Genomic DNA, 23,616 nt, shown 5'->3' with positions numbered 1-23,616 from the left:
GTGGAATTAGCCTTTATCGCTTTCTGTCAAATAATGAAAATAGTTGCTCTGTTTATTCATCTTTTCACTTTCAGTGTTCCAGCTCGACTGGCTCCTCTCACATTCCTGCTCTCTCTCGGATTCTAACGCATGTGCATTGCACAATTTTGTACCTTAACATTCCATTCACTCTCTCAAATATTCCAGAAGACTGCAGTCAAAGGGATAGTGTTTCTAAGAGTCGCAAGAATTTTTTTCAATTCTTTGTCTGACAGATAACCATTGTAGTTGTTGTAGTGGAGTAATGTGAGGATGTCTCTTTTGTTAAAAGAACTGTCCTACAAGCATGACAAAAAAGAGCAACAAGAAATCCTGTGACCTCTGTTGGGGCGTGAGGTATAGGGAGTAATGAGATACACACTCTGTAAGTTATAGAAGATATTACAAGTCAGCTGAGCATCTTCATGAGATGGTTCACTACCAATAATTTTTTTTTTAAAGAATCAGAAAAAACATGGCAGTCAGCATGAATTTGGTGATAGAATACATGGACAACATACAAGGTGGAACTGACACCTCTCACAAAAGAATTTTCTATTCATGCATAAGTTTATTATGTGTGCACATGCCTTAGATGTGGGGTATATTTTCTCATCACGAGCTATCCTTTAGACAGCTTGCTCACAAGGTATGCACAAAATTTACCTCTTGTTAGTTCCCCACCAGTTTAGTGGATGGGGTCTCAGTTAGCTCCAGTTGGTCCCCAACAGGCGTAGTACATGGGATGAAGATTAGTGTGTGCTTTCTTCCATCGGCACTGACACCTGCCATAGGAAGCTGACATTTAAAATGAAAATGCCCTTTTTCGATGTTGTTGTGCAGAATCTGGAGGAGTCGTCGTTCAGGCAGTTCACAGAGAAGTATGGACAGCTGGCCACATCCTTCTTCCAGGAGCACCTGCCCCCGGCCAAAACCTGGAGACGCAAAGTGCCTGCAGGTATGCATGCATGCACACTCTCTCTCTCTCTCTCTCTCTCTCTCTCTCTCTCTCTGTGTCTTTTCTACTCCCTGTTTGTCACACACCGACATTTTGTGAAAAGACATTTTGTCAGGGACAACCCTTTTGTTGCCTGGGCAGGTTTTTTCTTGTTGTTTTTTTTTACTTGTGCAAAGTGTGTGTTTTATATCAGACCTCCATTCATCATCTCAGTCTTGTTTTGAAGACTAATACATCAATCATCAGAGCATTAAACATGTGTTCCCTTTCTATATTACTGTGGTGGCCCTGTTAGTGGAATGGAGACACAAGTCAGGCTGGCCTGCATGCTAACAGACAGGGCGTGGCACTGAGCGCATGTTGAGCAAGCTCTCTTGGTCAGTCTCTTAAACAGTGTGTATCCTGGCTTTCAGAATGAAGGAAAAAGTTACAGCTCGGTGGGCCTCACCTAATTTGGGTGGGATCGGAGCCCGTCTTTAACAATGTTTGTCCTGGTTTTCAAAATGAGGAAAAATAGCAGTCAGGGTGGGTTAAGCTCAGTTTGGATTCGACTGCAAGTTGCTGGGCCAGGCTTGAATATGGTGGCTTTGAGAATGAGGAAAGGAGGGTTTGATGGCCAGCATGTGGCGGGCTATGCAGTGCTGGCTTGTTTCCTCCCCAGAGTTCCCAGAGGACGCCAGCGGCTACGTGCAGCAGATGTGGGAGCAGCTGATGTGCCCGGTGGTGGAGGGGGTGACCAAGCTGCCAGACACCTGTCAGCTGGAGGTGCTGACCGCCGTGGTCACCTCCATCAGCGGGGCCTGGACCTCTCTCCTCCTCAAGGACAAGGTCAAGTTCAGGTGAGAGTGTGACGGGGAAGGACGGAAGTCACAAAGGTTAAAGGTTCCATCGCCTTTCACAGCCGTTGGAACAGTGAATTCACATCCGCTGTGTCTAGTGCTTGGCATAGGGAGATGGGGCCTAATTCTCTCCTGCCATTTTTAATTTCCGCCAACAGAAGTGGGGTTCCATTAGTACCTGGGTGTGGTGGGGGAAACTGGAGTTGAGTCCTTCCCAAGGACACAACGCCATGATGAAAACGGGCATTGAACTATGATCACCGGTGACGACTGGATCAGAAGTTCTGCTTTGGCTTCTGGGTGGAAGTGACAATCGACGAAGCTACAAGGGGAAGAAGAATAAAATGATAGTGATTGTAGTTAAAGGCATTGCTTGTAAGGTTAAAGATATTTTTTTCAGTGCAGTAGTGATAGTAGTTCAAGGTATTGTTTGTGGTGGTGAAGGCCTTTGTCAGTACAGTAATGGTAGTAGTTCAACATGTTGCTTGTATTGTTTAATATCTTTGTCAGTGCAAATAGTAATGGTAGTTCAACATACTGCTTGTGGGTTAAAGATCTTTATTGGTGCAATGGTGATAGTAGTCCAAGATATTGGTTGTAGGGTTTAAGATCTTTTGTTGATGCAAATTACAGAACTGAGAAGGAGATTGTTCTGTAAATTTTGGGTTGCAAAGACTAATCTTCTTTTCCTTTATTTTTTTTATATATCTTAAAGTGGATGTGGATGCTGAATATCAGATTTGAAGCCTTATTTTGTCAGTTGAACAGGCTGTATGAAGTAATTGACACACTGTTAAAAATTTAAGAAATGTTACATTGTGTGTGTAACCAGAATTATCTGGTAAGTCTTTTAATATAATGAGAACTGAAATTCAGATAACTGGTGGTTGTTCACACAAATTTCCTTTTCAAATTTAAAAAGAAAGTTGTTAAATCAGGTTCACTTACAGATTTACCATCATCGGTGCTTGCTGTTTGCTAATAGTATTCAGAATACTTTTTTTTTTGCCTGAACACATTCTCTATGCACACAAAAGCATCAGGGAATCTTGCTGCCAATATGTGCAGTTAATTTCCTTAATCAACAGAAGACTCATGTTATAGGATTTACATCATCAGAAAATCTTGCTGGCAGTCAGAAACAAGCATGGTAACAGGAGAAGTTAGTATTGTTATTATTATTGGCATTAGCATTTACGGCTAATCTTGAAAATAAGCCCTAGGCGTTTACAAATAGAACACATATATAAATTTTTAAAAATTGAACACATGATACCTAACATCAGTGAAAACTATTCATCCCCTCCACGCCCGTCCTTCCCACACACACAATACACACAAGCACACGCGCACACGCACACACACACACACAAAGTCATAGCACACAATCGCAGATAGTACACCATCAAAAATACCACCAACAAATCCTGAAACTGTCAAAACTCGCTCACTCACAAATAGTCATTTTAGATCATACTGGAAGCGGATGAGCTGTTGAGAATTAATCTGGAGGGGAAAAATTGTGTGACCCAACAGCTTGTACGGCGCCCAGCAGCTGGGAGTGGACTTTGACAGCCTCCGGACCCGCCTCCTCAACGACACGGCAGTGGCTGAGGTGCGGAGAGGCCTGACGGAGCTTTCTGTGTTCCGGCAACTCAGCGGCATTGTGCAGCTGCTGAAGCGACAGCCCCTGAGGCGTGCAACCAGCCGCTTCCGTGATTGTTCCACTGAAGATCTGTGTGAGTGGGGATGATGCCTTTGTCTGGGTTTGTGTATGTGTGTGTGTTTGGTTGAAGGTATGGCTGTCCCTCAAAATGATTTTAAGTTATGAAAAAAAAAAATTAATTTTTAAAGTGTCCATGTGTCTTTTGTCAGAATCAGTGTGTTTTGTGTGTATCTGTTGACAGTGATCTTTCCAACATTGATGCCACCCTTGTATGAGCATGTGTGTGTGTGTGTTGAAAGATAACATTGTGGCAAAAATTTTGTAAACCTCTGTAATGGCCCAAGTGTTACGAAATGAAATGTTTGCGGTTGGCTAGACTACAAACAGCAAAGATAAAGATAAATGAAATGTTTAAATTGTCATGTTTAACTTAAGAATATAACCGCTCTAAGCCCATTATAATTATGCACCATGGAAAAGATACAGAGAAGGGTCATGAACTACTGACACACACATTTTCAGGAGTATTGATACATGGATTCAGAAGCTGGCACTCTCCACACTTGATAGAAACGCTATTTTCCTGCTGCTTCATGATATAAACAAGAAGAATAAAAACATCCTGTCAGGTGGAGTTCAGTGACCTGCTGGCAATTGCCCTTAAGGTCATGTTGTCCAGGTTTTAGTTCAGTGAAGGTTGCATTGTTCAAAGGGGTAAATAGTGTTAACCTTTTTTCTTACAGCTTGTGAAACGGGAGAGGTGGCCCCAAGCCGCAGCGCTAGCCGTTCGGAGTTACCTGCCAACATGGAGGAGTCCCATGACTCCAACGACGTGTGCTACGTGCCCAACTCGGAGGAGTGGCTATCCCTGCGTGTCATCGGGGGATCCCGCGGCTGGCGCTTCCCTTCATGCTTTGGGCATGAGGCTAGTCAGCGATGATTGCTGCTGGTGATGCGTCATGCTGCGAGGAACACGCTGCATGGCCACCCTGGTTTCCTTTGGAAGTCGCGTTTTGCATGTGCTGTGGTGGTTGAACAAATGTTGGTGATTGGCTGAAAGAATGGAGCTCGTGATTAAGGATGGAGCTTGTGACTGGAAGTGAGGATGGAACATATGATTAAGGGTGGAACTTGTGGTTGGGTGTAAGGATGGAACTTGTGACTTGGTTTAAGGATGGAACGTATGATTGGGTGTAAGGATGGATCTTGTGGTTAGGTGTAAGGATGAAACTTGTGGTTTGGTGTACGATGGAACTTGTGTTTGGGTGTAAGGATGGAACTTGTGGTTGGGATGGAACTTGTGATTAGGTGTAAGGATGGTTCTTGTGATTGGGTGTAAGGATGGAACTTGTGATTGGGTGTAAGGATTGAACTTGTGGTTGGGTGTAAGGATGGAACTTGTGGTTGGGATGGAACTTGTGGTTGGGATGGAACTTGTGATTAGGTGTAAGGATGGAACTTGTGGTTGGGATGGAACTTGTGGTTGGGTGTAAGGATGGAACTTGTGGTTGGCTTGTGATTGGGTGGAAGGATGGAACTTGTTATTGAATGGGTGTAAGGATAGAATTTGTGATTGGGTGTAAGGATGGAACTTGTGGTTGGGTGTAAGAATGGAACCTATGACTAGGTATAACTTACGAAGAATGAGTTGAAATTATAGCACCAATTGAGTGTTGACTGGAACTATGCATGAGGGGAAGAGAATGCTGCTAGTGTTCCAAAACAACATATTTGAGAAAAGCGAATTGAAGCACAGTGATAGGGAAAGACAAGAATGGTTAAAAAGAATGGGTTTTCTGTGTATGTGTGAATGTGTGTGTGTGTTCATGTAAGCATGTGTTCAATACAGAACTACATTGTTCCTATTTGGGGTTTTATTTTTCTAAACCTTATGAAGATTTGCCACATTTTCCCTTCTGATTTTTTTTAAGTATTAGATTATGAAGCCATTCACTTAGAATGATGGTTCTGTTTTGTTTATTCTTCATTTGTTGATTGACCCTTTTTTTTTTTTCAAATTGTTTCAGTTCAGTTCGTACATCAGTACTTGAAAGTTTAATCACCATTGCTGTATGAAAGATTAGAAACTAGTATGTTCTGTCTGCAGTTGCCACACTAAGATATTACTTTCCCAACACATAGATTTCAGTGTTTGTTAGTTCTTTATCCCTTGATATGCTTGACGTGTTTTCACTCAAGTCAGTGGATACAGTGCTGAAAAAAATAAAGTATTGACAGTCTTACTCTTAACAACAACAAATATTACACTTAGATATTGAAAAAAATTTTAAAAGTTGGGGGGGGGGGGGGGGGGGGAGAAAAAGATGAACACCACATTTGTGGAAATAGAACAAGGAGAGGTTGTGGGAGCAGCAAATGTGTTACACATGCTCCCACACAAACACAACACTTTCACACTCACTCACTCTAAACCCAACTGGGATATACTGATACAGATCAAGATCAACTTACTTGACTTAACTCACCCTTGACACAGTAGCTGAAGACGGTATTGAAGAACCTATGTTAGGAGTTCTGGAAGAGGAAAATGAATCATCATACAATGCATTAACAATAATTCTGTTCATAAAGTTGTAATAACAAACAATTCTACTATTTTGCAAAACATTATTATCCTTTGAAAAACTGATTTAAACAGTGATAATATAGAACTGTTTCATTATAGATACCTATCAAAAGTGATTAAAATGTTGAAAATTATGATGATGTGTCACACATGTTCTCACTTAGAATTGCTGTCAATCATGCGGGTAGACTTATAAGGCTTTTCATTGAATTTGAATTAATTCAGAAATAAGAACATATATCTGATTCTTCTTTACATTATTCTTATAGGATGAGTAAACTTTGTCAAAAATCTGTTACTTGCTACAGCACACCACTTTTTAAAAAAAATTGTTTAGGTAGCTTTTTTATTTTTTTTTTTTTTATTAATTTGTTTATTTTTTTATTCTGTCAGTCTATCTATCTATCTATATATATATATATATATATTGTTTGATTATTTTAATAAGTTATATTTTATCTGTTCCATTTATCTGTCTTGCAGTTAATCACCACTTCAGTTTTTACATTTGTTCACAATGAATTGGTTTTCTTTTAGCACATAAAAGGGGTGATCTTCCATAAAGTTGTATCTGAACTTGGATTTGCCAAGGTGCAATGGAGTTGTGAAAGAGTATTGACATTTGTTTCATTTTCTTTTTATTTGTCATTCCTAAACCGTTTTAGAAAAACTCTTTGTTTTACATGTGTTACGATAATGTTTATAAATTGATTTTGGAAACTTGATGAGTGTGAGATGAAAGCTGGATTGGGGGGCTGATTTTATTGTGTATGTCTGTAAGTAAACTTTTCTCATGTGTTATTTTGTTTACAATTTGATTGATTTTGAATACTTGGTAAGCATGAAGTAAAAGACAAATGTAAAGGAGGGCGTATTATACGAAAAGTACATGCATGCAAAGTTTTTTTCCCATGTTGAAAATTTACAGAGACAGATCTGCGTACAAACCACATGATTCATGTTATTTGTATGTAAAAAATGAAACTATACCGGTAATGATGTGTTTGTCCCTGCACTTTTATTTTTTGTTGTTGTGAAAATGTGTGTGCTTTGTCAATGCAGTAAGTAGCTTTCACAGCTGATAGAGTAAGATGACTGAATTTCCCAGAGACTGTGTAGTTTAACGAGTGAAGTTCCAGTAACTGTGTGTAGTGTGGTGTGCGCTATACCTGTGATCACCCTTCACCTACCTCACGCTGGCAGGTAAAATCAAAATACAGCAGAGTTGCCAGAGCTGTACATTCATTCGTGTTACCACCTTTTTCTTGCCCATGAAGCCATGGAGAGTGAGCCAAAATAATAAGATGAAATAAAGAAAACGAAAAAAAAAAGTGTTGGTCAGGTAATGGATGATAGTATTTGGTGTACAGTATTTGTTGTATGGCATTATTTAAAGGAATTATAATGGTGAAATAAATTTAAACAGAAAAAAGGGGAATATATATATATATATATATAATGTGCACAAGGAACTCAGCTTTATACTCAGTCTTTTTTCTTTCCTTCGGGAACTGTTTTGAAAAATGTACAAGGTGATTGCTGTCAATCTGTTTAACTTTTTTTTATGTTGATGGTGATGGTTTGCTTTATATACATATATCTATCTATCTAGATAGATAGATCATTTGTTTTTGTAAAGAATATTAGATGGAGAATATGTGATCATAAAAATGCATCTGATTACACAATGCAGTGATTTTTTTGATTTTTTTTAGTACAGTCTGTCAGAAAACTCATAAATAGATATATATAACACAAAGGGTGAGGTGTTTTGTTTGTTTTCCTTTCAAATGACATGAATAATTTGAAGCATCAAGTATTCTGATAAACTATTGTCAGGCTTCAGTATATTTCGTTTTGAACAACAGAAGAGGCAAAAGGAAAGCCTTGCTTGTTTGTGTGGGGTTTGTTTCCGTACCTTTGACGGGATCAGTGTAAACTGAAATATCAGATATTCTATAAAGTTTATGTCCGGTGTGAACACTTACTGGCAAGTTACCATTTAGAGGACTAGCCTGAACTACAGTTTTGTCTTTTGTTTCCATTTCATTGATAATTGTGGTAATGATAATAAAGAACTGAAAATACAGATGATTTGATTGCTCTGTTAATGGTGAAAGCTATGGAAAAAGCAAAGCTTGTGAAGTGTTAAATATAAAAACTTTAATTAAGCAATCAGAAATACGATTGCAGATTTTACAGACTGTTTCAGTTTCAAGTGTCAAAGCACACAGACTGATCCTTATTTGCTGCACCACATCTGCTATTTAAAACAAAGCAAAGAGAAAAATAAAGACGCCTGACTTTTTGCATAACACTATGGTCTGACTGTACAAAAGGCAAGAAAAATCCAAGCTGAAAATCTGCACAAGTACTGGTACCTGTTTTTTGTTTTGGCTGCTCGGGAAAGACACTCACAATAGCAGAGCTATGTAGGTGCTAGGTATGATGACAAACTTAATGAAAACAATATATATGATGTTTTGAGAAAGAAAGGATCAAGACACTGGAAGCTTTTCTATTTCTGATGAGTTGAACTATTGTGTTGTTACCACTTCTCATAATTGTGAAACTGTTTTGTTTGGTTTTAAACACTTGCTCATTTTTTTGTGTAAATCATGTAGAATAGCAACACATATCAAAAAAATATATATATGCACTGCCTTAAGCCATTGCCCAGAAATGTGAACTCTCCATCCATCTCTTCTTCATGAATCATGCACTCTTTCCTCTGTCTGTCTTTTACATGCATCAGGATGCTTTTGTTAAAATTCACAAAAAGAACAGCCATGTTTGATCTTGCTAGTCAAAGTGTGCAGTATAGTGTGATAACTGGTGCATGACTTCAGTTATGACAGATGCTTTGATAATGTAAAACTGTTAATTTTTCTTTTCCAGCATGTTGTTTGATGTGTTCCTGGTTTGGGGAGTGATAGATTTCTTTTGTGTGAGTGTGTGTGTGTGTATTCTATTGTAGTCAAATGCCCTGTTGGATGATGTCATGTCTTTGACCCTGCCATCATTTGGAACCCAATCATCACTTTGAATGCTTGCAAAACTGGATTTCAGTTTAGGTTTTCTTGTGGCGGGAGGACTGTTGATATACATATTATGTATTATTGAATTTCTTGTGGTGGGAGATATTTTAATGTGTGACTGACATGTTATAAATTCTTGAAGTCACTTGAAATGACAGGATGTCAGTGAAGCAGAATCATAGGTTGTTGGGAAACTATCAACAAGTTAATGACTGTGTGCTCTTGGAAATGATGGCATGTTGTCTTCAGAGAAGCATGATTGATTACAGGGCGCTGGCTGTAAGCTGATTTTTCTTTTCTCTGTGTTGTCATTGTTGTTGCTGTTTATGTTGATGTGAGGGGAATGGTACAAATCTTGAGAGTGAACTTGATATTTATTTAAAAACATTTTTTGGTTCATTCATCTGTTTAGAAGTTTGGTTTTGGTTTTTTTTTTTGTTTTTTAGCTTCAGCCAAACATCGTGTGCCATACATTATACTTACCTCATTGATTTTCTAATTGTATGTTTTGTTTGTGAACAGCATTTGTTCTACAGTGTATAGTTTTATCACAGTCTTCAGTATGTCCATGGGTATGCTGGGGGTCTTTCAGGATGAACAGCATCCCCACCTGAAAATTCTGTGCTAGAAACTTCCTCTTTTCTATTGCTCTCTTTATTTCTGTCTTTTTTTCTTCCTTTACTGTTGTCTGCTTTTTCTGCCTTCCCAGACCATTCCCCTTTCGTTTTTTCTAGCAAGCCTTGACACTTTTTTCTCTGTGCTGTTTTGCTCTGGCAATTAGGTTGTGAAATTGTAAACTCTGGGATGGGCACTAACTGTCCATTCTGTAGCGTTATTTGCTTATATGGCCTTTTTATGTATTTTTTGTTTGGCTTTGAAGTATTGGGGTTTTTTTCTTCTTTTTTTATGATTTTTTTGTAATCTGGGGATAATAAATTAAGCGGAAGGGCTGATTCTTCATCACGGCCTTGTCTTATTTGCCCAAAGGAGCTGAATGGTTAGGATAATGTCATGAAAACTGTTTTGTGGTTTGTCTGGATTTCTGTGTAGATGTGTGTGTAGATGTGACAGTTTTGTGTTGACATGGTTCAGCAGTTGTATGGTTTGACAGTCCTGATATGGCCCTGTGTGGTTGGCTTGACTATAAGCAACAGTGAACAATTTGTCCATCTGCTGGTTTTTGTTTTGGAGAAGAAACCTCAAAAGAGAACCAACCACAATCAGCTTGCAAAGAGAAAGGAGAATGTCCATACACTGATATGCACTTTGTTTTCAGGTTCTAGATCAACACACTGATATGCCCTTGCGCTCAGGTTCAGAACATTGTTTGCAACGTGTTAAAAATAATGACAATTGAAAATAGTGGACTTGAATGATGACATACGGCCATCAAAGACATACGCAAAACCCTGTGGTGGGGGGAAAAAACAATGCACTTGTTAGATTTACTTTTCTCATTGCACTGATTTAAGCACAAGTTTTAAAAAAAATGAAGCACTAGCTTCTTTTCTAAAACTTAAAAAGAATGAATGAAGCACTGACTTATAAAGGTGAATGAAGCTCATACTTTAAGAAATTGAAGCACTGGCATAGAAAAAAAAACATGAGCAAAGAGTTAGCTTTGAAAAGAAAAAAAAAACATGTACCAAGCACTGTTTAAAAAAAAATTGAATGAAATACTGGCTTAACCGAATGCCCAACAAGGTGTCAATCTGAGGCACACACACACATACACAGCTCTAACAGCAGTTGAATAAGCAAATGTGAGTGAACTTAAAACTTTTATGCTTACTAACAGCCCGCTATACCTTCTAGCATGAATGGCAGCAACTAACATCCGCCACTCGTCTGTTTTGGGCCAGTCTGCGAATGGTTACCATTCAGGGTCTTTAGGTCTCCTTCAGCTGTTCTGGGCCAGTCTCTGAATGGTTACCCTTCAGGGTCTTTAGGTTACCCTTCAGGGTCTTTAGGTCTCCTTCAGCTGTTCTGTGCCAGTCTCTGAATGGTTACCCTTCAGGGTCTTTAGGTCTCCTTCAGCTGTTCTGTGCCAGTCTCCGAAAGGTTACCCTTCAGGGTCTTTAGGTTACCCTTCAGGGTCTTTAGGTCTCCTTCAGCTGTTCTGTGCCAGTCTCCGAATAGTTACCCTTCAGGGTCTTTAGGTCTCCTTCAGCTGTTCTGTGCCAGTCTCCGAATGGTTACCCTTCAGGGTCTTTAGGTTACCCTTCAGGGTCTTTAGGTCTCCTTCAGCTGTTCTGTGCCAGTCTCCGAATGGTTACCCTTCAGGGTCTTTAGGTTACCCTTCAGGGTCTTTAGGTCTCCTTCAGCTGTTCTGTGCCAGTCTCCGAATGGTTACCCTTCAGGGTCTTTAGGTCTCCTTCAGCTGTTCTGTGCCAGGTGTTCTTTGTCCTTCCCCTCGTGCATCTTCCTTCTGATGTCCAGTTGAGGGCTGTCCAGGTGATGGTCCTTTGCAGAACATGTCCATTCATTTCCACCGCCTTCTCATGCATCCTGGTGGTCTCCATGTTCTCTTGATTGCACTGGGTGAGTAGGTGTGGAGTGGAGATGGTGTTGGACCTCAGAGGTTTACTGTGTGGAAGGTGGACAACTTTGTTGGATCACTCTGAGCTGTAGAGCAGCATGGAAAGCACACAACTCTGGAACATTCTCAGCTTGGTGTTAGTGCTGTACTGGGATGATCATTCATTTTTGTATTATGAGCAGTTAGTTGAGAGAGTATTTGTTGATTAAGTATTGACTTGCTGCGGAAAGCAGAGTGCTGAGACGAGAGGACTGTACAGTATTAATTTGTTTTTCTGTTTCATATATTTTTTGTACTGTTTGGAGATTTTTTTATGTCAAAATTTATTTATTTATTCTGTTTTAATTCTTAGCAGTCATGTAAAGGGATGTTTAATGTGTGCTAGGGGAATCACAGGGGAATCATGCAGTTCACTTGTTTTCTCTTGAAAATCACAGTAGAGGATGTTGATCTTGGGTGTGATATTTCACATGCCTATAGCATCTGCCAGTTGTATGTGCACAAGCTGTGAAATTGAAAATTATTGATTATGCATGAAATCAAACAAAATGCAAGAATTCACCACCATCACACATTTTTCAGTGTTTACTGTTACTTGGCGTTGTTTTCTGTTGACCATACTTTGACATTGCTTCACAATGTGTTCACTTCAGTTTCACTTGATAATTCATTGCTGGGAATGATTGACGCTGGAGTAACTTTGAAATGTCTGTGATGGGGTTGTTTTTTTAAGAAAAATGCAATAACATGTTCAAGATGTAATCAGCTGGCACCTTTACGAAAACTGTCGAAATCCAGATACAGGATTTTTTTTTAACTGTGCAGGTATTGTGTAAAACATGTGACATTAAGAACCCACTTATGCCAAAAGCAATGTTGACTCAGAAATTAGTGTGTAATGCTTTACTAAGACTAAATGCAGGATAAGGGAAATACGATTAATTAAATATTACTTTTGTTGAGTTAAAATTCTTCATAAAAAAGAACAAATGTCAAAATATGGAAATTTCTCTTGGTACAGGCTGATATGAGCGTGCCTGCATCAGACGTGGACAACGCCCTTCCTAGATCTTCGTCAGCGAAGCCAGGCCATGATGATGTCAAATTTGTCCTCTTGCTCCAGTTTTAGAGCAGTATCTTTCCACCAAAACTGAGGAAAACATATCTGATCATCTTAACACCAGGGCGCTAGGTGGAGTTCTTTCCTGTGATGTTTTAATCAATGTAATTGTAAAGGTTATTTTTCTGATTACAGAATATCACACGAGTCAATGTGAATTACTTAGCAGGCTGTCAAAGGAAAGTGACTGAGATTGAAAAGGAAGCTCCAGCATGGCTTTTATTGTGTTTTTTTTAATTTTGTATCAAACTGTCACATTTTAATTATTCTGATGGATGCAAGCTCCAATGTTCTATGTGTAGTTTCAATACTGGTCATTTTTTTTGTGAATTTCTGTTATTTTTAGAAATAAGTCTGAATATTTTAGTTCTGCTTGTGTGTGTTTGTAAAATATGCACTGTTTTACACATTTGTTTGTTGTTTGCATGTTGTTGTTTATAAAAATTAAAAAAGAAACAAAGAATGGGGGAATTAGAACTAACACATACAATATTTTGGTTTATTTTAGGTAAATGTACAGTTAGATGCAGATATTGTCATACCTGTCAGAGGTGTATATTTTTGTGTTCAATGCAAGAAAGCGGGTTTTGGGGTGGTTGTTGTTGTTGTTGTTTTCTACTAAACAAAAATTACTGCGTATCAGTTTTGGCCAGCAAAAGGTTAATGATAAAACACAGTAAAACGGTTTGTCTGGCAAAGGGTTAGTAACAGTGATAGGTTTATTTATTTTTGTGTTTAATCATGTATCGGATGCCAGTCCGTGATTTTGCAGGTCTCATACTCAGTTTTTGTCATAGTTTTTGTTGTTCTTTGGTTGCTTGCTTATTTCTTTTTTTTTCTTCTTCTTCTTTTTTTCCAGTTAGAGAAAATTATACATCCATCACAAAAAAAAAACAAAAAAAAACCAAAAAAGTTTCATATCACAGAACTTCATGAAGAGTACACAATTCAATGACATCTACAATATTTACCAAAAATATTGCACATATAATTAGGTTTTCATCATTGTTTCTGTTTCAAAAATTAATAAATTTTTTAACTAATCAGGTAGGGTAGAATAAGCTATAAACCAATCATCAAGAAAAAGGTGAAACTTTCAGATACCAACCAAGAGGACCTCACTGCTTTATTTTCCATCCAGTCCTTCATACAGACAAGAAATGTATTGGAGAACTCAAAATGAAATAAAAGTGTAGCACACAAATTATATGTTTCATAAACTTGTGAAAAACAGTGTGGACCCTCTACCCTGTCAGTGTGTTGCTTTGAATGTTATAATGTATTAGTTTAGCTGTCACAGTATTGATCTGAGTGATTTCATCATTAGGCAATGTGCTTCTGAATGTGTGATCATGAACAACTGAAGAAAAGTGTTGTTTTCACAGGTTTTCTTGCGGTCTTAAAGAGGTAGAATTATTGAAAAAAAACATCTTGAAGTATCGTCAAAGAACCGTTACTTCTATTGGGATTGTTTGACTGTTCAGCGATTGTTGTGCAAACATATTTTCATATTTTCCATTTGCAGTTGCTGTTGAATTAGATGAATGTAATGTGTGTTTGCCAATGTTGAGCTGAGCATGTTCCCATAATATGTCAGGATTTGTCTATGTCTGTTCCTCCTCTCCTTTGAAGCTGTCACACACAGACCACGCTATCCCCACTAGTACGTCCAATCTTCCCTGACTATCTGCCGTCATGTCAACAAAGACTGTGATAATTTTTTTTTTAACCTCTGTATGTTCCTTTTTTAAAAATGATTATTCATTATTCCATGTTTGTAAATCTGTCATTTTGTAATCCATGCCATTTTGTAATCCATGTCAAAATCCGCATCATTTTGTAATCCATGTCATTTTCCTTCTGATATTTTTTTAAACCAAGTGTTTACCATGTGGCCACCCAGTAGTTACAGATGTGGCAAGTGAGCCATTAAAATTGTACCAGAAAGTGCGGTTTGCATCTCTATACATTTTCTGTGGTTCATACAGATGTGACTGTAAGGATGGTTCTGCTTTTGGAATATGTGCACGCACACATGCCCACACTCACATGCAAACACATGCGTACATGCACACACACAAACACATCTGCTTATATGTTAGGTGTGGGTGTGTGTGACAGAGAGAGATTATATATTTGTTACATACAGTTACTTAAACTAGAACTTTTGTCTGATCAGCTTTATTTCAGAGTAGTGCGCGCGCACGCGCGCACACACGCACACACACACACACACACACACAAGCATGCAGATGTTTTGTGAAGATGTGTGGTTTCTGTGACACATAATTTTCACACACAATCCCATTAAAGAATAGAGGAAGAGTGAAAGTTTGTTACATAAAAGAATATAATTATGTTGGATCAAAAGCACACACTGTACTCAATACCACAGCAGTCATCATAGTTATCAGCACTGCCATGAGAATTTTAAAGTTCATTATAAATCCAAGAAAATAGAAGCTTCCTATCTCTGTTATTTGTACTCAGTTCTAAAGCATCCACTTTGTTTCTCTCCCACCACTCTCTTACTCCATGCAGAAAAAGGGTGTGTGTGAGATAGAGACACACTTCTGTTTCAAGACAAACCCTTACTACCCCCACCCTTTGTCTGTCCTAACCTCTCTCTCTCTCTCTCTCTCTCTCTGTGTGTGTGTGTGTGTGCTTCACTCCCTTCCACGCTCTCTCACTCTCTCTGTCTGTCTGTCTGTCTGTCCCAACACAAGGTATGCTGCTTTCAAATAATCTGTCATATTTTATTCTTTCAAGCACTCATGTTGCTGTACATTGTGAATAAAAAAAATACTATTCATAAATAAAAAAGATAAAAGTATTTCATTTGGAAATGCAAGATCTCTTTTACCACAAACCAGTCAACAAACTTCATTCACAAATGAACTATGTATTTTCTTTGGACATTTTTTTTTTTAAGTCTAGCCATAAAACCGTTCAAAACAAAAGAATCGACTGTCTCCATCAGTTTTAATGGCACCAGGTACCCCACCAGGGTAGACCCTGCCTTGCTGCTGCAACACCGGAGTGGGCAGGGTGAGAAGGATGGAGGCTGGCAGCCCATGGGAACAGGAGGCCCAAACCATGGGTGGAATCCTCAGGGTTTAGCTTCATCTGATGCAGTGTAAAGATATTGTGGTGCGTATATGTATTCACATTGACGTCTAATATGCGAGGCTGTAGATAGTAACAATGTTTAGTTTTTTCATTTCTCTCTATGTGCACTATGTAGTGGCATTCCAGTCAGGGTATAGTCAAACATACACACACACCACAAAAATTCACACGCCCTGAAAAAGAAAATTGGAAAAAAAAAAAAAAAGTTCACACACACACACACCAAAAGAAAAACTACGCAAATTGAAACTCTTTCATGCCCAAACAGTCTGCAGATCCGTCACACTTTGGGCAGGGTGGCCAGATAAAAAAAAAAGGTCAAAGTGAAATATTTACAGTGAAATGAAAGATGTTTACCACTCATAACCACTTTCAAGATATTTGTTATCTTTTGCTGAACACCAGGTTCATATTTATTAAGCAATACATAACTCTTGATGCAAAGCCGCTTTATTGTCACTGTGCGATACAACAGTGAAGCAACCCCTCAAGGAGCTCCCTCTACAGTCAGCCAGGATGTCCCTCTTGAAACATCAGGTGGACAAAACAGCCAGCACTTCCTCCTCTGTGCACACAGCCAGGACCTATTCCCTGGATCGCCAGCCAAGCTTCAACCCTCTGCAGACAGCCGGGATTCCATCACCACACACCTCCTCCCGAACAAGGTCCTTTTCTGCCAGAGACCTCCCATCTGTGAACACCACCACAGACCCCAGCACTGAACAACTCAACTCAAACTAAGGGCCTTTTCCGGCCTTTTCTGTACTGTGCCACGGGGGCTTCAACAGAATGAATCCTCTAGGTGAGGTTCAGCACTTCCCGCATCAGGGGCTCCAGCAGGTGGAGCCAGTCGATGAACATCACCTGGATGCTGTCAGCCACCCACGACATCTGCTGCACCTTGTCCCGCACGGCGTTCAGGTAGTACCCCGCATAGTCGTAGGACCACTGTGACTGCAGCAGGTGTTTGAGCAGCAGGCTGTACTTGTCTGCCATGGCGCTCACCAGCTGCCGGTCGCTCAGGTTCGGGTCCCGGGGATCAAACAGCACCAGCACTTGAAGCACGGCGAAGGTGGTGGGGTCGTTTCGAATGATGTGCTTCAGAGCTGCGGAGTACCTGCAAGCCAATTTTTTTTGTTTTTGTTTGATTTCCTTGCATTATCGTTTGCATGTAACACAGTTTCAGATTCAAAGTGTCAAAGCGTGCGGACTGATCCATATAAGCTACACCACATCTGTTTATAGAAAAATAAAAAGGAACACATGTCTGACCTTCACATATGCCCAATGCATTGGTCAGGCCTTGACCACTTTATGGAAAGAAAAAAAAATTTGGAGGACCCACAAAGAAAGCCTATTAACCTTTTCTTTAACCAAGGAAAAGAAAAAAAAGGAGAAAAGAGCGAGTTTGGAGAACCATGTAAATAATGCTTAGTTGGGATGAGTAAGGGCTGCTAAGTGTGTTGAAACGCATTAAAGGGGGGAAAAAATACAAAGACAGCAACTGAAGAACCGATCCTGGCTGCATTATCATGTGCACAATAGAGAAACACCTGAGAGGATCAACCAGAATGTTTCACCAAGTTTCCTTGATGCAGTGTTGGTGAGGATGTCTTTGCGGTTGAGGACATTCAAGAGACAGACCAGACAGACAGACAGACATTCAAGGGGCTGACAGACAAGACAGACGGATGAGACAGACAGACTAGACAGAAAAATTAAAAACAATTTTTATGCCCATACTCCATTTTTCAAGAAACAGATTGACGATAACAATCATGACACCCACTCTCACCTAGCCAGAAGCAGTATCCTGTCCCTGTGTTCTGGAGAGGCCTCGGTGAACTGTTCCACGGACAGGTAGCCGTTGTCCTTGATCCAGGAGTTCCTCTCCACCACAAAGTTGGCGGAACACTTCACCAGGAAGGTTCGCCACGACGCCCCCTTCAACGCCGCCACCTGGTCCGCCATGTGCAGGGCGCGGAAGTCCGGCACCCGCTTCACGAAGTTGACGATGTCCGTGGCGAACCTCTGACAGCGGCTGAGGATGCTCTGCACGTTGACGGCGCTGACTCCGTCCGCGTGCACCTGCGGCAGTTTGAGGACGGTCTGCTGGTAGGCGATGGTGAGGTCGGTCAGCAAGGCGCGCTCCTCGTTCCCCAGCCTCCAGTACTGGTGGGGGTCCGAGGGCAGCTGGTCATGCGGCACGTGCTGGAAGCTGGTGTCGATCTCCTGCTGGCCGGCTGTCACGGGGACCTCCTGGGGCAAGAGGATGCTGAAGTCCAGGAGGGTGGCCTGGCGCTTGGCTCTCTCCAGGAACTCGTTGCGGACCGCGCTGCCCCGGAGGCTGCGATTGACTTGGGTGAAGGTGGTGGGAGGGGGAAACACCCACACGTCTGGCGCGGTGGTGCTGGTGCTGGTGGCGGTGGCGGAGGTGCTGCTGCTGCTGCTGCTGCAGCTTTCTGACCCTGACCTTGACCGTGGGGTGTTCTGGGTGGAGAGATGTGCCGTGAGTTCTTCCTGGTTGGAGGAGGTGGTTTGATGTTGATGTTGTTGATCTTGGCTTTGGGACTGGGCTTCTCTTTTGCGGCGGTTCTCTGTGAGTTTATCTTGTCGGGCTTTTTTCTCGGCTTCGTCTGGAAAAAAAAAGGCGGGAATGTTTTTCTGCTTAATGTGTTTACTACATCATGATTGTCTGTTTTCCAAAACACAAAGTGGAAGATGAAGCAGAATTAACCCAGTATATTAAAACAGAACGGTGTGGAACATCAGCCAAACTTCTCCCACTGACGGATAACCAGAACTTCATCACCGATCAGCTCCCCTTTCTCAGTACCTCAGCGATCTCCGTCCTTGAGCCAACAACGCCAAGTCCCTAGCACCCAGCAACATAAGGGTTCATGCTAATGGGTCGTTAAACTAAAAAAAAAAAACAAGGCGGCAATACAAGGGCATCCAGGAGTCATTACCTTGGTGCGGCCCGGCCCCCTTAGAGTGTCAGGAGTTATGGGCCGAAATACTTGGCTGAGTGGGGCTTCTTCTCTGAAGACCTTGTACTGTCCAGCTGTCCCTAGAGTTTCTTATCACATGCTGTACATGTATGCATAAAGAGCGACAAGCTAACAGCTTATACCGTGCTCAGGGCTGTGATCAGTTATTTCCCTTTACTGTAGTTGGACGGCTGGTGAACGTTGCAAAGATGCAGTTACGTTGAAATAAAATGTCTTCCGTTTGGCAGTTATTGAAGTCAAGTGTTTCCTTCTTTGAGCAGCCGCGGCAATGAATATACTTAGTTATTACAATGATTCAATATTCACACACACACACACACACACACACACACACACACACACACACACACACAACAGCAAAAAGAGGCAGCGTTGCATGGAAATCAGGACCAAGGCCTTTTCGCTTTGGCTGTCCAGCACGGCGGACGATATCAACAGTGACGAAAATACTGTTTGCTGTTTGTGTGTGTGTGTGTGTGTGTGTGTGTGTGTGTGTGTGTGTGTGTGTGTGTTTGTGTGTGTGTGTGTGTGTGTGTGTGTGTGTTGTGGTGTGGTGTGGTGTGTGTGTTTGTGTGTGTATGTGTGTGTGGTGTTGTGTGGTGTCGTGTGTGTGTGTGTGTGTGCGTGCGCGCGCGCGCGCGCGCGTGTATGCATGTGTCACGTGTGTCAGTGTGTGTGTGTGTGTTATTGGTGGTGGTGGTGTTTTTGTTGTTGTTTTTGTTTGTTTTTTAGCGCTGCCGGTATCAACGACAAAATGTTTTCTGCAGCACTGATGATGTACTACAAAGCTTGTATTTTATTTTATTTGTACAGTTGAACAGTGAATTTATGTACCTGTGCATATACAATAAACTGGTCTTGAGTCTTTATTTAAAGAGAACTGACTGAGAGTTGACTGGCACTTTTAAAAGGACACGAATCACTCTCCAACCAAAAATTGACCATGCCTACTGCTTCGAGCAAGATTGACTGCTATTAATGAATTACAGCCCGACTCGGTCCCTTGATTACTGATTGAGTGTTGACACTTATATAGAGTGATCATGGTTTGATTATCCGGCAATTTCGGCATAGTGTAGTGTCCTTGGGAAAGGCACTTTACTTTTCTTCACTCCATCCAGGTGTGAATAGGTGGGTACTTGACTTCGGTTGAGGAAGATTAAAACGGCGGAAGGAGAAGATTAGTCCCCGATTTCCTACGCCGAGCCGTTGACAGTGGATAGGAGGTCATTGTCCTGCTGACTGTGAAAAGAGAACGAGACGTTTAACCTTAGCTCTCTCCATACGAACGGCGAAAGAGACGACGTTAACAGCGTTTCACCCCAATTACTACCATCAAAAATATTGCAAGCGGAATGCTCTTATACTGAAGAGGTGAATGTTGACAAAGAATACCACAATTCTGACGACGGAAGCTAAAGGTTGGGTCATTGAGACACCCACTGGACACCCGAGGGGTCTGTGTAGAGGAGAAGAGAGGACTGGTCGTACTGAGTGAGTTAACCTTAACTCATTAGTTATATAGCTCTCACTTTCAGTCAGAAACCGAACTCTCGTTCTTATCTTCGGTCAGAAACCAGAACTCTAACTCTAGGCGCTTTCCGGCCGAAAGCCATTGAAACCCCCGCTGATCTATTTTTAGGTGCCTTGAAACCGCAGTCAAGGCGGCAAGCCAATGTAAGGTAGGCCTAATAAGCCTGATTAAGCTCAGCTCTGTCTCCTAGGCTACTTATCGGCCACCGTTACACGACTCCGCAGTGCGACTCGCACTCTAAACCAGATCACATTTTACATTTCGTTTTCTTTTTATGCATTGATTTAATGTGGTGTACTGTATCCGTATCATTTTGTATTGTTTTGTTTTGTTTTTGTGTGTGTGTGTGTGTATTGCAAAAGAGAGTGGATAACAAAAATTGGAATAAATGAATAAATAAAATTTAAAAACAAGATCACGCCAAGATCAGCCCTACACACAACTACACTCCCTGTCCCACTATCATGAAATGATTGTCTTTTTTTATATACTATTTATCTATTAGTTTTTTAACGTCCGTGTCCAATGTGTTACGAAGAAGAAGAACCATTAAAAAAGGTTATTAAAAAATACTCCAGCAGAACAGGTCCGATTCGCCTATTTCAGTTTCGCCTTCTGTTTAATCTCGGCCTCGCGAAATGTTGACTTTTTATCCTGCTTCACCTGCCCGCCGTTCACGTTTTTCCTACTCAACCTCTCTCTCTCTCTCTCATGTAATAACCCCCTTCAGACAGGGGCTGTGTACTAATCTGAATAAAATATTTGCATTCGCATTCTCTCTCTGTCTCTCTGTCTCGCACGCACGCACGCACACACACACACACACACACACACACACACACACACACACACACAGAGATCAACTAAGGATATAGGCGAACTAACAATAGGCGAATCGGGATCACCAATTCTGTGACTGGCGAATTGTCAGTAGGCGCACCAGGATGCCCCCCGCCTCTGATGGAGCCTGCACACAGCACTCACCAAGGATCATGTCAGCCTTCATGCCACTCTGCAGACACTTCTGTAGCCGGCAGTGGGCACAGAACCGACGTGTCTCCGGCGTGATTTCACAGTCTCCGCTGAAGGCACATGGTTTGATCTGCAGGGAGAAACAATGAAGAACTAAATGAATATGAATGCTTTTCGTCAAATGTTTATATTATTTTTTTAAAAAATATATATAAAAAATATTAAAAAATCAAACAGCGAGGGGAAAAGATAAAGAACATGGAAAATCTTAAACATGAAATGAAATGGCAGAAAAAGAGAAGAAAGTACTGCTATGAAGTGATTTTCGGAGCTGAAAAATATTGGTTTGATAAAGAAACAAAACGGACAACAGACAGACAGATCAGATCAGATCAGTAGGCCCCTAGATATGGTAAACACATTTCCTTGTACCTACATTCGAACAGCTTCAGCGGCAATGCGCACTGCGGAAACATGCACACAAGAAAAAGTACACAAAGATCTTATCCCGCGTTCACTGTTCCAAATACGGGTGTTGATTTACACTTGTAGACTGTTTACACGCACTTTCCGTCAATGTTTACACAATCTTTGAGCACACTCTCTCACACACACACCGTCACAGCGTGCGTGCACGCACGTACCCTCACACACACATCAGTACGCACGCATACACCAGTATCCAACGTGACACACGTACGCATTCATAGCGCGCGTGCATACACACACGCGCGCTCCACACACACACACACACACACACACACACACACACTTAATGAAACACATACACCCAAGCACGCACAGATTCACACATACACACGGACACAAGTGTGCGTTCAACTTGAACATGCATTTCCTATCACTGTAAACCCAATCTAAATGCACGCACTCAGCATACACACAGCACGCATGCACGCAAGTAGGCACACTCTCACACACATCAGTACGCACGCATGCACATGCAGCACCTACGCATTCACAAGTGCGCGCATGCACACACACACACACACAAACGCGCGCGCGCGCATGCATGCACACACACATATATATACACACACGTATGCATGCTCACACACACACAATCACACACACGCGCACGCATATACACACACACCGGCACTGCCGCACACACACACACACACACATGCACACAAGCATGCACGCACACACACGTATTCATGCACACACACACACACCAAAACCACACACACACACACACACACACATACACACGTCCGCATATATACACACACGCGTAAACTATGCACACACACACGCGCGCGCGCGCGCACGCACACACACACACACTCATACACACACACACACACACACACACACACACACACGCACGCGCGCGCGCGCACATACACACACCACCACCACCACCACCATAGCAACGTGTTTCCATTTTGCACACCTTCGTTTTCAGGGCGTTCCTCCTGAAGAAAGCTTTGCAGGATTCGCAGGAAACGACGTCAAAGTTGTGAGCCAATGCGCGGTCGCCACACACGCGGCATGTCTTCTGGCCGTTCATTCGCTGCTTCTTCCTGATGGACGGCTGGGGACTGCCCACGGAACTGACGTGCTCGGCCTCGGCGTCTTCAGAGGTGGACGCTACCAGTACTTCCGGTTGTGCCATGGTCCGGTGGAGAGGTCAGATGTTGGGAATGGCGATTTGTGGTCAGTCTGTACATACAATCTGCACGTGCCACACACATATTGGGAAATCTCGATTTGTGGTCAGTCTGTACATAAAATCTGCACGTTCCACACATATATCGTGAACAGTGATTTGTGGTCAGTCTGTACATACAATCTGCACGTTCCACACATATATCGTGAATGGCGATTTGTGGTCAGTCTGTACATGTACACAATCTGCACGTTCCACACACATATTGGGAAATGGCGATTTGTGGTCAGTCTGTACATACAATCTGCACGTTCCACACACATATTGGGAATGGCGGTTTTTTGGTCAGTCTGTACAGTATACGATCTGCGCGTTCCACACACTGACATATCGTGAACGGCGTTTTGTGGTCAGTCTGTACATGTATACAATCTGCACGTTCAACACACATATTGGGAAATGGCGATTTCTGGTCAGTCTGTACATTACAATCTGCACATTCTACACACATACTGGTGCATGCACACACGCACACTTACTACCTGCACATACGCTTAATTGATTACCCCTCC

The 23,616-nt window shown here is 41.5% G+C and overlaps 2 protein-coding genes across 8 annotated transcripts in view; one reads left to right on the top strand and one right to left on the bottom strand.

Annotated features, from left to right (window-relative positions):
- The window catches only part of LOC143279511 (uncharacterized), a 136,517-nt gene extending 130,756 nt beyond the window's left edge, over positions 1-5,761 (top strand). For all 4 annotated transcript variants that reach the window (XM_076583562.1, XM_076583563.1, XM_076583564.1 and 1 more), the window contains 4 exons: positions 862-976; positions 1,638-1,815; positions 3,352-3,554; positions 4,225-5,761. In XM_076583562.1, the coding sequence (XP_076439677.1) occupies positions 862-976; positions 1,638-1,815; positions 3,352-3,554; positions 4,225-4,421 (693 nt within the window). In that variant the 3' untranslated portion in view covers positions 4,422-5,761. The remainder of the gene's footprint in view (positions 1-861; positions 977-1,637; positions 1,816-3,351; positions 3,555-4,224) is intronic.
- A 9,752-nt stretch (positions 5,762-15,513) lies between these two features.
- Positions 15,514-23,616, bottom strand: part of LOC143279509 (vitamin D3 receptor B-like) — a 12,495-nt gene continuing 4,392 nt past the window's right edge. For 2 of the 4 annotated variants that reach the window (XM_076583556.1, XM_076583558.1), the window contains exons 2-5: positions 22,829-23,110; positions 21,424-21,541; positions 17,690-18,530; positions 15,514-17,011 (exon numbers count right to left, since the gene is read on the bottom strand). In XM_076583556.1, the coding sequence (XP_076439671.1) occupies positions 16,693-17,011; positions 17,690-18,530; positions 21,424-21,541; positions 22,829-23,050 (1,500 nt within the window). In that variant the 5' untranslated portion in view covers positions 23,051-23,110 and the 3' untranslated portion in view covers positions 15,514-16,692. The remainder of the gene's footprint in view (positions 17,012-17,689; positions 18,531-21,423; positions 21,542-22,828; positions 23,111-23,616) is intronic. The other 2 variants (XM_076583557.1, XM_076583559.1) reach the window with 1 other exon arrangement.

The sequence above is a fragment of the Babylonia areolata genome, chromosome 2 (assembly GCF_041734735.1).
Source record: "Babylonia areolata isolate BAREFJ2019XMU chromosome 2, ASM4173473v1, whole genome shotgun sequence".
NCBI classification, from domain to species: Eukaryota; Metazoa; Mollusca; class Gastropoda; order Neogastropoda; family Buccinidae; genus Babylonia; species Babylonia areolata.
This window is presented reverse-complemented; position numbering and strand designations above follow the sequence as displayed.